Genomic DNA, 13,615 nt, shown 5'->3' with positions numbered 1-13,615 from the left:
AGCTCAATCTCAGAACTCTGAGATCATAACCTGAGCCAAAATCAAGAGTCAGATGCTTAACTGACTGAGCTACCCAGGTGCTCCTAAAGGTTCAGAATTTAGATCCAGTAATCCAGTGTTTATAGATAATTATGCCAAGAAATAAAAAAAGAATATTCATCATATTTTTAATAATAGATGTTATTAGAGTCCACCTTGATATGTAACAAAGGGGGCAGGATTAAATTATGATATGTACTTACAAATACTATGCAGCCTTTAACAAATAAAATATTTTCAACAAAGATGAAATGATACTATCAAACGATGTGATAGTTTCATTGTTTTGTATAAAATTATACATAGATAGGTATACATAGACTAAGATGTAAACAAAGATGTCAACAGTGGGTTGGTTAGTGCTTTTAATTTTCATAAAACTTTTCTGTATTAGAAACATTACTTTGCTAGGAATGCAGTGTTACTTCAGTATATGAAAATGAATCAACTAAATACACTTTGTTAATAGAATAAAGGACAAAAACCACGTGATTATTTCAGGAGATACAACAAAGGCATTTGACAAAGCCCAAAACCTTTTCATGATAAAAAATAATCAACTAACTAGGAATAGAAGGGAAATTTGTGAACCTGATAAAGACCATCTGTGAAAAATTCACAGCTAACATCATACTTAATGTGAAAGACTGGATGCTTTCTCCCAAGATCAGCAACAAGTTAAGGATGTTCACTCTTGCCCTTCCTAACAACATAACCATGGAGTTCTAGCTAGATCATTAGGGCAAGCAAAAGAAATGGGATGTATCCAGATTGGAAGAAAAGTAAAACTGTCTGTATTTGTAGAAAACATGACCTCATATAGAGAAAATCCTAAGGAATCAACAAAAAAACTATTAGAGCTTAATAATGAGTTCAGCAAGGCAGAACTTGTATTCAGCAACCGCAGAATACAAGATCAATATACAAAAAAAAAAAAAAAAAACCAGTATCAATTACAATAAGCATCAAAAAGAATAAAATGCTTAGGAATTAATATACAAAAGAAGTGTAAAACTTCTCTAGGAAAAACCACTCCTGTTACACTCAATACTGCTAACATCAGATTTGTTGGTTTTCTACACCAACCAGTTCTCCTACATCAGCTGGGTGTCTTACATTTCAGTTCAGTTCTGACACTAACTATAATTAGCACTGACCTCACAGATTAAGGGCTCAGTTCTACAAGACTGCCCCTGCCTGCCTCCAGCACCACTCTTCAGACATCAGTTGCAAATCCAGGTTGTCACCAGTGCTTCTGACCAAACCGGCTATAAATCAGAGGTTCCCATAACCTCCTCCTCAGGTTCATTTAAATTGCTAGATTGAGTCACAAGACTCAGGAAAACAGTCTACTTACTAGATTACTGATTTATTACAAAGGACTTGTAAAGGATTTGGATGTGCAGCCAGATGAAGAGATACATGGGGCAAGGTCTGGAAGGGTCCTAAGCACAGGAGTGTTTGTTCCCATGGACTTATAGTGTGCTACCCTCCTGGTACATTTACCAACCCAGAAAGTCTCTGAACCTTGTACTTTGGGGTTTTTACAGAGGCTTCATCACATAGGCATGATCTGTCATTAACTCAAGTCTTCAGCTTTTCTCCCTTTCCCAGAAGATGGAGAATGGCTACAAATTCCAAGCTTCTAATCATGGCTTTTCATATTTCTGGGAACCAGCCTCCATTCTCTCCAGGAGCCCATCACCTCATTAAAACAAAAGACACAGCTATCACCCAGGAAATTACAAGGGTCTTAGGTCAAGGTATCTGTGTCAGGTACCAGGGTCAAAGACCAGATATTAGAACAAAAAAAGATATTGCTAGTGCTCTTATAATTTAGGAAATTATAAGGGTCTTAGGAACACTGTGTCAGGAACCAGGAGACAGAGAACCAAGGGCAAAAATTTTATATATATATATATATATTTGTTTTCACACTTGTTCACTGAAAACTACAATACATTGTTAAAATCTAAATTAATGGAAAGACATGCAGGTTCTTTAAAGACTTAATACTGGAGGCACCTGGATGGCTCAGTCGATTGAACATCTGACTCTTAGTTTCAGCTCAGGTCGTAATCTCATGGGTGGTGAGATTGAGTCTGCCTTGGGTTCCATGCTCAGCAGGTATTCTGCTTGAAATTCTCTCTCTCCCTCTCTCCCACCACACTTGCTCTCTCTCTCTCTCTCTCTCTCTCTCTCAAATCTTTAAAAAAATAAAGACTTAGCCGTGTTAAGATCGCAAACTGACCTGTAGATTCAATATAATCCCTTTCAAAAGTCCAGATGCCTTTGACAAGCACATCCTGAAACCCATATTAAAATGCAAGGGATCCAAAATAGATGAAACAATTTTGAGAAAGAACAATCTTGAAAAAGTTGGTGGACTCACACTTTCCAATTTTAAAACTTATTCAAAGCTGCAGTAATCAAGTCTCCATAATACTGGCATAAGGATAGATATGTAGACCAATGAAATGGAGTTGAGGGGTCAGAAATAAACCCATATATTTATGATCAGTTGATTTTTTCACAAGCGTGCCAAGACAATTCAGTGGGGAAAGAATTCTTTTTTTTTTTTATGTAAATAATTAGATTTGTTCTCAGAATCCGTTTATCAGTGATCTCACTTGGCTAAAGGAATGGGGAGTAGAAGTTCTTTTTTTTTTTTTTCTTTTTGATGCAGTGTTCCATGATTCATTATTTGTGTATAACACCCAGTGCACCATGCAACATGTGCCCTCCTTAATACCCATCACCAGCCTATCCCATTCCCCCACCCCCCGCCGAAGCCCTCAGTTTGTTTCCCAGTGGGGAAAGAATTCTTTTCAACAAATGGTGCTAAAACAACTGGATAGCCACTTGCCAAGGAATGAATTTGGATCCCTACCTCACACCATATCCAGAAAGTTAACTCAAAATGGATCAAAGACCCAAATGTAAGAGCTGAAACTGTAAAACTCTTGGAAGAAAACATAGGTATAAATTTTTTAAGTAATGTTTTCTTAGATACTACACCAAACACACAAACAACCTGAGAAAGGATAGAGAAATTGGACTTCATCAAAATTTAAAACTTTTGTGCTTCAAAGGGCACCATCAAGAAAGTGAAAGAACAGCGTAGAGAAGGAGAGAAGACATTTGCAAATCACATATCTGAAATTAGGGACTTCTATTCCAATTACATGAAGAACTCTTATAATTTGGTAACAAGGATAATTCAGTTTAAAAATGGGCAAAATATTTGAGTAGACATTTCTCTAAAGACAACATACAGATTGCCAGTAAGTGCATGAAAAGATGCCTAACATCATTAGTTATTAGGAATGTGCAAATCAGAAGCACAATAAGATACCACTTCCTATCCACAAAGATGGCTGTTATCCAAAAGATGGACAATAACAAATGCTGGTAGGATATGGAGAAATTAGAACCTTCATGCAGTGCTGATAAGTATGTAAAGTATTGGAGCTGCTGTGGCAACAGCTTGGGGTTTCTCAAAAAGTGAAACAAGAGTTACCACGTGACCAGCAATTCCACTCCTAGCTGGTATAGCCAAGATAATATGAAGGATATGTTATCATAAAAATGTGCACATGAATGTTCATTGCAACAGTATTCGTAATAGCCATGGAAACACCCCAAATGTCCAACTGCTGAATGGTTAAATAGATATGTTTGTACATTAGAGTGGAATATTATTCATCCATAAAAAGGAGTACGTTACATAAAAGTACTAATGTATCCTTCAAGGTGGGTGGACATTATGAAGTCAGACACAAACAACCACTTACTGTTTGATTCCACTTACATGCAGTGTCTAGAATAGACGAATCCACAGAAACAGAAAGTAAATCAGTTGTCAGGGGCTGAGAGTCAGGGGAATAGGGAGTGAATCCTAACAGGATTTCTTTTGGGGGTGATGAAAACTTTATGGAATTAGTGATGAGGGTTGTGCAACCTGTTCATATACTAAAGATACTGAATTGTATAATATAAAAAGGTGAATTTTATGGTACATAAATTATATCTTTTTTTTTAATTGGGGAAGAAACTGGAAAACAATATAAAACCTATTTATCTGGAGTCTTAAAAATAAAAATGTGATAGTTAATATCTATTATTTTTATTATCAGAAAAATACAATATTTGAAATGTTTCAATGTGAACTAGGAAGGCAATTTGTAACAATTTTTTTTTTCGTAAGAAAGTCTATAATAGTGCTGTGAGATTGACTTCATTAGTTTCTTTGGGTTCTTTAAGGTTTGAATTGCACATATACTTCATTACACAAGGGAAAGGTGTCCCTCTGTCCTCTTTATCTGGCCCATGTTTACACTCAGAGACAATGAACTACTTGCCTTTGGTGCTTTCCAGGGCCTAGATAATGGATTTTCTCATTCTTCCTCTCTTTGTTTCTAATCTATTTCTCTATTCCTTCCTTTCTTTGTCTCTCTCCCTCTCCTCCACTCTCATCCCTCCCCACTCTTCTGCTTCTCTCCTTCTCTTTCTTCCTCTTCCCACTCCCCACCCCCCAACCAGCTTTCTTATACACATGTGACTGGTGTACTCTGTTTTCTTCTACTTTGAGCCTTGCTTGTCATGGCTGAACATTTATGGATCAGAGGGAGTGTTCCATTGTTTTTCAGCAAACACTTAATGAACACTTAGTTTTTGCCAGGCACCCGACTAGGTGATGGAGATCCAGAAGTAGATACTTCTGTAATCAAGAGTCTCTCAGTCTAGTGGTAGATTGCTAAAGGATGAGCAGCTGAAAATCTTTGCATTTTATGCTTTTAGAATTTGAAGTCCCAGTGACACATCAGACTGGAGGTGTTGGGAAGTCATAGTATAATGAGAAAGAGAGAGATACAGTGGCATCAAGATAGTGTGGATCTGTGCTTGTGAGATTAGATTTTGAAGTCATTAGAGACTTTTCTTACTATAACCTTGCAGTGTTAAACTTAGTATGTTGCTTAAAGCAGTTGCTACTGGGTTTTTTTCTCCCAGTTCCATTCTCCCAATGGGGAGAATGGGGAATGGGGTTATGATGAGTGTTTGATTTCAAGAAACTCAGAAGACCAAAGCAAGAGGTCTACCTGATGATGGCAAGGGTCCCAAGTTGGGATATGGGCTTCACTAATGTCTCACTCTAGGCAAGTGAAAATCAAACTCATTATCGATTCTTTGTTTATTTTTGTATCTTTTTCTCACAAAGGAACCTCATCTTGTTTAAATCTCTTAGAACATTTTAGTTGAAAACAAGTTTCTTATACATGTCTGTGCTATGAGTTCTGTCTTCTTAAAAATAATGTTCTAGGGATTATAAAATCATTTTTTTCTAATATACTAAGTTTTCCTCTGTTCTTTGCTTGCTCTTTCATCAAAGAGGATACTTCTGACAAGATGGATGGTAAGAACTTACTTTTCTAATTCTACTAAAGATGTTTATGGCTCTTGGGTTCTGTATAATGTCTTCATTCTCTTTTTGAAAACAGACTGCTTATTTTACAGCAATCTTAATGTGAAAATGGCTACATAATTTTCTAAATTTTGGGTTAGGCATACCCATTTTGGGGTTTCCCAGTCTATTCAAATACTAGGTTACTGTTTGTTGTAAGTTAAATCAATTATCTTAAATTTTCTTACCTTAGCTCATAGAAATATTCTTGATTTCTTAAGTCTTTCTCTGAAATAGAATTAGAAGAATGGAAAATCTCATAAGTCATTAGATTGAACTCTTTATTTTACTAACTGATACAGAGAGAGACAAGTGAGATATTTTACCGATTCATATGGTTATTTGTGAAAACAAAATGCAAGTACAATGCTATCTTTAAGAGTAAGTTTTAAACTAACATTTAATCAGGACTGAACTTTAAGTTTTGCCTTTTTAATTTCAGCATTCAAGTGATTATAGTTTGTACTTGCTTGGTTCAGCGTGGTATTTTTTTTTATCTGTATGGTATTCGTCAGATACAACATGGCATATTATCTACATTTTCCCTTCACTTCATCAGATACCATTATGTTGTCTAGGAACTTGAGCTTTTTTTAAGAACTTGTAAGAAGATACTGAATCTGTAAGTCTTAGTGTGAGATCTAGGCAAGATGGAGAATTGTATGTTTTTCTGTCAATTATTACATAAGTTCTTAAATAGATATATATCTTCATATATCTTCCCTTCTGATGAAATGGAAGATTTATTTAATCTTGGGTTGGATACATGACTGTTACTTGTATTGTCTCTATGCTCCTCTGTATGTTTAATGTATTTCATAAGTTAAAAAAATTAATGAAATGAAAGCCCATCACAAGATAGTTTCTATATTTTAAACCCTTTATGGTATCACTTCTCACACTGAAATTCTGTGTCCTTAAACTATTCTCACTTTCCAGGTTAAGATCTTTTCTTGTTTGGGTCAGAAACATCAGCCTATTTGAAGAATCATCTGTGTCACATGATGTGTTATTCTCACTGATGTTCAATCCTATGTTTTAAAAAATCTGTATATACTCATATAGAGATATATCTGTTATTGCCTTTTAGTATAGTGAGTTGTGATATTTGCACTTGTTCATTTCTGCTACTTTTCATTGACATCTTAGGGAGGACATAAAGTGTTGAGTAAATAGCTGATGGATTGATGGGTCTTTGTAATGCTTTAATGAAAATACTGAGTTAATGAGGCCATGGATTTGACTTCCATGTTTGTCAGTTAGCTTTTCTAGTTTTTATGGACAACGTTTTGAAAATGCACAAAAAGTATTCTTATTCTGTAAAAACCTTCATTTCAGAAAGAGTAAAGACAGGGTTAAATCTTTCTTGAGTGATTAACTTCTATAATTTTCTTCACCATTTCAAATTTGAGTATGAAATGTAGCAGATAAAAGTGTTGTGGAATTTTGCCATTTCCATTTGTCTAGTTTTAACCTTTTCTTGTGCTGTGAGTCATTAGATGACCTCACATTTTATCTAAGGCTGTAATACTAGAAGATTTTTTTTCACTCTTTCATTCTAGTCCTGGGTGGGAGGTGCAAGTAGGTCTTAACATCAGCATTGGCAGAATTTGTTGAAATGTTATTGTTTTATTTCTCTTATTTAGGAGCAACATCCGAAGATGGTAAGAATTATACATTTTGTTAGTAACACAAATACCTCTACATTAATATTTTCATTAGTAGGAATTAAATATTAAAAACTAAAATAGGCTAATTTTTTTGCAAAACTATATAATTTGCCAGCTGTGATAGCTTCTACATTTTATGTTTGGTTGTGTTAGTTACACATGTGAATTTTTTTCTTTAGTTCTTCATCTGGAGTCTTGCTTTGTATCTTGGATCATCTCATGCTGGAAAAACATAATTGCTTAACATGTTTAATAATATCTAGTATAAAGTTAGTAAATATTTTTTTCAGTAGCATCATTAGTGCTTTTCTTTATTTTTGTGTTTTTGTTTTTTAATTTATGCTAATTCATTTATACTGTGGGGAAGCATGCTCCATTGCTTTACCATGGAAGTTTAAATGCATTTGTTTAGTCTGCTTTTAAGTGTGTCTTCGATTTAGACTCAGTGGAGAATTGCATATATGATTTGAATTTGGGATTATAAAAAACTTGCTAGATATACTACTTTATTTTATTGAGCCAGTTTACTTTAAGAAAATAATTATTTATTGCTTTTGAATTTGTAGAAAGGAAAGAAATTCCATTTTTTTATATTTCCTGAAGGCTGTCTTATTAAACCTCTGATTTTGAAACACACTTCTTCTTTTTCCCCTAAGTTTTACATGGATGACCTTTTCTTGTGATATAAAACCAAGTATATTTAACATTTTTAGTCTCATGCTTACTCTGATATATTTGAAATATTTCATATTTTTCATATCAATTGGAGTACTCTATAAAAATGGTTTCTATCACTGTAGCATTGTAATCTAGAACATTAGTATCAAAATACCCTAATTTCTTTGTTATATTGGATAAATTCTCCATTTCAAGAATAATAATTTTGTTTTTCTGTTTTACTTCTTAGTCGGGAGAACATTGTATCCTACTCTAAACAGACTCTCTAAAAGGGTGAAAGGCCTGAACTATGGGCTTATTAAGGGCCTTGAAGAATTGAGAATGCTAGACTCACCAACTAGACTTCGGTTTTGCTTCTGTTTTACTCCTGGTTTTTAATCACTATTTCTTAATTTTGTAATTTCTCCTTACTCTTCATTTTTTTTCCTAATTAATATAGCCATATCAGGCTAGCCAGTATAATGATTGCCCTACAAATTGTACCTTTTAGCTTAACAGAATTCTCAGCCCTTCTTTGTGATTGTGTTTAGTATTGGTTCTAATTTGATACAGTTGAGACTGCTTGAGAACACCATATAACTACTAGTAATATATTTTTGTTTTTACTAATGATACTTAGGTACTTTGATAAGCTCTTGTCTCCTTTAGTTCAAAAGCCCTAGAAGTAGATGTTTGTGGCTTGTTTTTGTGGAGGGGGATGAGGCAGTGGTAGAGGAGAAGGGAGTATGCTGAGAAAAGTGCCAGCTCTCATGTGATAGGTATTTCCTCAAATCATTTTATAAATGAAACTGGTTGGGACAAGAGAATAGTAAATGTGTCCATATCTAGATGTCTAGTAATCTCACAGGATAAAAATATTAAATATTTTACCTAATATTATCTCTTCTTGCAAATCCCTTTTAGAAGTATATTTTCAGTCAAAAGAATTGTTTGGGTTGTTGTTTCTAATAAGATTAGGCTGATATTTAAAACAATAGGCTGTATTTGAGAATAAACTAAATTTTACGAAAACTGGAATTTTAGAACTGGAACTGCCAGTTAAGAAACAAGTAGCATGCCTTTGGTAATTATCTTAATTATGACTCTACTGGACTAATAATATCAAACTAAGAATGGAAATCTTTTAGTTTGACTTTATTTTTACCCTTGAAGGAAAGTTAGCTTATGTTGCAACACATAAAAAGCAGTATGTATTTTAAATATTTTAAGAGAAATATCACCTGTCAGTCATGGTTACATCGTTACAAAATTTAACAATACTTGAAAAGCACACCCAATTGGAAAATTATAGTGAGATTTTTTTTCCTCATTACTAAATATCATTATAGAAAAATGTCTTTAATTACGTAAATAATTTTATTCCTTAGGCCGGGTGAGAGCAAAGCTTTCAGCACCACTTGCTGGCATGGGAAATGCCAAGACAGATTCTCGAGGAAGAAGTCGAACAAAAATGGTGTCTCAGTCACAGCGTACGTATTGCCTGAGTTTTCCTGGGTTTGTAATACATTTGGATAAGTGTGTTGCTTGTATATGACTGTATTAGGAGATTGACCAGTGGATAAAGACAAAGCTAACTTCAAAAAAGACAAGCCACATACTGAGTTCTTGTTCTGTACTTTAGGTTCATCATCACCTGACAAAAATGAAGGTATTTTTTTTTTCAATGTTTTGGATCAGTTGTTGTGCATGTTTTGGAATTTTTTTGAGTGGGTGTTGTCTTGTCTTTGGTGTGTTACTAGGGCTGCATCATTGATATCTGCCACTTAGAAAGAAAAAACTTCATCTGCTGTACAAAGTTTTGCATGGAGATATTTTAAGTAGCACAAATCTCTTAGCATTAAGGTTTTCACAGTCTACTCAGAAACTTGCAAATGTAGAAAATTGTGCTTTTTAGAAGCAAAATAATTGCCATATGTTAGCATCTAATCTGGTTGCATCTAGCTAATGCAATTCAAGGACAGATATGTGTGTCTTCATACTCTCCCCAAAATCTATTACAATACAGTTAGCATTTTTGGCAGGTATATACTGATTCGTAGTGAGGAAACATAAAATGACTAGTTCTATTATATTTCTTATTAAATTTAAGATTTGTATTTTTACTGTTTCATTGGAAGCTGAGTTCCTCATAAGAATAATTATTAAAAAGCACAATTTTGAGGCCTAGGTAAAATGAATGATTCATTTCTACATGTTCCAGAATAGTAACCCATACATTTATGACATTATTAATTTAAGAGTTTGTTCCTGTTCTTTCTTTGTCAAGAGATTTTCATTAGTACTTATCTCTAAAAACAAGATTTTTTTTCTAGGGAAGTAATTTGGGGGTTATTCTACATACTTGGCTATTTTGAAAAGAAATCTATTTAACCGTCTTCCACGGTTGTGTAGGTTATTTATCAAGATACAGATGTCCTATATGTCTGTTTTTTCATTTGATTCCCAAATCTTGGAATCAGGGAAAAGAACTGGGCGCTTGGAGGCGGCCAGGTGGTAATTCCACAAGTCCTGCCAGCAGGTTCTCCTTTTCTCCTCTTTCCAGAGTCAAAAAATCCAAGCGGAGAAATGATGGGAATATTCAGCAAGAGCCCTAAAAATAAGGAAATGCTTGGTATAATTGGTTTGCAAATTGAGGATCATTTATAAATAGGAAAAATAGAAAATGCCCTCTGGGTAAGGTCTCTTCTTCCAAATTAGGAATAGATCATATCACATTTTTCCCTGCTCTTCTGTATTTTTAGAGTAATTTTTTAAGTAACTCGGTCTTTAGCAGTTGTACTGTAGTTGCTTAGAGCCTTGCTACTCCAAATGTAGCATCAACATCACCTGGGAGCTAGTTAGAAATGCACAATTTCATGCCACCACAGATGTCCTGAATTCAGTCTTTTTAACAAGATCACCAAGTGATTTGTGTATAATAAAGTCTCAGAAATATTTGATTTAGATCATGGACTCTGGAGCCATTATTACCCACATATGAATCATGGCTCTTCCAGTTTACTTAAAGTTTCTGTATTTCTGTATATTTATCTATACAATGAAGAGGATAATCTCAGAGGGTTGTAGTGAGGATTAAATGTTATAGTATATTTAATGTACTTTAAGACAGTACATGGGCCCAGAATGAGCACTCTATATTTCAGCTGATAAAATTGTCTTCCTTGTTATTATTAACCTAATGTCAACTGAATTTTAAACTTCTGTTGTGTACTTTTGTGCCTTGTTAGGTTTATGGCCTTCAAGAAACAAAGAAAGAAATAATGATAATGTTAGGAAATTTAAAGCATAAAGAAGAATAAAGATAGCAACCCAAAACTGTCTGTATCCAGTATCTTAAGGATAAAATTTAATTTGATGTGAGCTGTTTAGTTCTTTTCCAAAGTAATACCAAGACAGAACTTGTGACAAAGATTCAAAGTTCTTTGTGTATGGTTTTCTAATATGTTACCTAAGGACCTCCCTTTTAGGTATATTGTAATTACTGATCATTTCACTAAGATGTAGAAATAACTTTTTACATTTGGTTTTTCACTTTGAAACCCAGTCTGTAATACTTCAAATCCTCTCCTGAAGTATGGGAACATAATGATAGGCTTTTTAGACCTGGTAGGATTTTAAGATCAGAAGACTTTCCCACTATAAAATCACTTAGGTTTTAAATCATATTGCAGAGATTTTTGTTTGCTTGCTTGCTTATTTATTGAATGACTGTATATTCCATTTCAGATTCTTTTGAAAAAAGAAATTGTGACCCTATATGATTTGATGCAAGTTTCTTTACAACATATTTGCATAGAAATATTGCTGTGACCTCCCTCTTCACTTTGTTGTGAAGTAATTCATTAGAGTTTGCATGATCTTTCCAAATTTTTATATTGCCATTTAGGGGGAAAAAAAATCCCTTGGGTCAGAGCAGGTGTGTTCTGATGACTAACCAAAATAAATAAAAGCAGACCCAATGGAGAGACGTCCAGATTTATATTTACGTAAGGATGGTGTCTTTTGTTATGTTGGTAGTGATTGGTTGTGTACAAATGGCTGTACAGCCTGTCAGAAACTTGGTCTCCTCACCCTAACCTCCTGCCGGTTTTTTTTTTTTTTTTCTGTGCATCTTAAAAAAAAATTTGTAGCTTTTTCATGTAAGCTTTCTTCAGCTATAAGATGTTGTAGTTTTTCTTTACCGTAGTTTTAAATTAAATGTTTAAATAGTAGAAAGTTAAACATTTAATTATTTAGACTATAGGCTATTAGAAGAAAAGCTGAAGAATTTACATTTACTTTTGCAACTTCATTTCATCTGCTTTGTACATGAGTGTCTGATTTCAGCTGTAAAAGCTACTAAATGTACTGCTTTTGTTACAGACGTCTATGGCTTAGGGATTTTTCTTTTAAAGTTTGCTTTTTTTGCTTTAGGGTTTTTTATTTTCTAAGAACTGACTAAAGCTTTCTTATTTCCATCTGCCATTCATTTTAAATCTGCTCCTTCCCTCTTCGTGGATTATAACCCTTACCCTCATTCTGCCTTTACACTTGTTCAGGATCACAGTCTGCTAATACCGTTGGTGGTAAGGATTTACAGACTTGATGTGTGCATCTGTTGTTTGATCACCTATTTTCATTATCGAGAATGGGTTCTATTCAGCAGAAATTCTCAACATAAAATTCCATCATTGTATAGCCATATTGGGGCAAAAATTGCCAGTTATCTTTGGCCTGTCTTTATTTTATTACCAAAACCTTGAATTGTTGAAATTATCCAAGTTGATCCCACAGGTTTAGGCATTCAAAAGCAAAGGAGCTTTAGTAATGCCTTGAAAATAACCTCGTAAAAAGTATAAAATGATAGTTTGAAAACTTTAGGTAGCACAAGAGAAATTAGGTATCCAGTTTCAAGTTTCGCAAATTAGAGTATTTTCTACTAGCATGCTACTCCCTAGGTACATCATGCCCTTTGTCATCAACTCTGTGGCTTTCTTATGAAAAATTAGCCTAGGTAGTCCTTGGCTGGGGAAAGAGCCTTGATATTTTCTCTAAGTACAAATAATTCCAAAATGAGTTATAGGCATTGGAATTATCACACTGTCGGTAGGGGTTTGGAGTCAGTGGAGAAGAGAGGGTAATGATGAAAGCAAATGAACACTGCCAGTTTTATTTTCTAGGAGAGGTTATGAATGAATTTAAATATAGAAGGAGTGAGCTTGCATACTTTTGATAAACACAGTTAACCAAGATTAGGTGGAGTGGTTACTCTGCTTCTATACTGCGTGTTTCCTCTCTGCTGAATAGACCCACATTTCAAGGAGTTCTCTAGTCTCCTACCAGCACCTTTACCCCTTAAATTTATATTAGTTTTAACAGAATACCATATTGTATGTGTTCATTCAGTTCATTATTTATACTTTTTATATTGTTGCAAGCGTTCCCATAAAATATTCCATTGGCTTATCTTGCATTGTGAGTTTGTGGCATGTTGGGTGTTTGGATGTTTTGGTGTGTATGTTTAGTGTAGTTACTGCATGGAGAAAATAGGTGCTTTGTGGGTATCCTTAAGGTTATAACTGTAAAAAACCTGATTTGAAGATTCTTCACCTGGAACACCAAGAAACAATTCAAACAAGCCATTGTTTTAAAGTAAAATTGAATGATTTCCCTGTAATAATTTAGAATTCCTTCTACTCAGATTAATTGTTATTTCATTGGAAATACTGCTTTGTTTTATATAGTATTGCTGTAACCAGTGGAAGATAATTTTCATTTTGTGTGCTGG

At 34.2% G+C, this 13,615-nt stretch overlaps 1 protein-coding gene across 43 annotated transcripts in view; it reads left to right on the top strand.

The window, feature by feature from the left end:
- The window catches only part of CLASP2 (cytoplasmic linker associated protein 2), a 175,042-nt gene that overhangs the window by 93,856 nt on the left and 67,571 nt on the right, over window positions 1–13,615 (top strand). For 11 of the 43 annotated variants that reach the window (XM_044383252.3, XM_057315831.1, XM_048216077.2 and 8 more), the window contains 5 exons: window positions 5,429–5,452; window positions 7,147–7,164; window positions 9,216–9,317; window positions 9,470–9,496; window positions 12,387–12,413. In XM_044383252.3, the coding sequence (XP_044239187.1) occupies window positions 5,429–5,452; window positions 7,147–7,164; window positions 9,216–9,317; window positions 9,470–9,496; window positions 12,387–12,413 (198 nt within the window). The remainder of the gene's footprint in view (window positions 1–5,428; window positions 5,453–7,146; window positions 7,165–9,215; window positions 9,318–9,469; window positions 9,497–12,386; window positions 12,414–13,615) is intronic. The other 32 variants (XM_044383246.3, XM_044383239.3, XM_044383235.3 and 29 more) reach the window with 7 other exon arrangements.

Source organism: Ursus arctos, unplaced genomic scaffold (genome assembly GCF_023065955.2).
Source record: "Ursus arctos isolate Adak ecotype North America unplaced genomic scaffold, UrsArc2.0 scaffold_20, whole genome shotgun sequence".
Taxonomy (NCBI): domain Eukaryota; kingdom Metazoa; phylum Chordata; class Mammalia; order Carnivora; family Ursidae; genus Ursus; species Ursus arctos.
The sequence above is the reverse complement of the archived record's forward strand: the minus strand, read 5'-3'. Positions and strand labels throughout refer to the sequence as shown.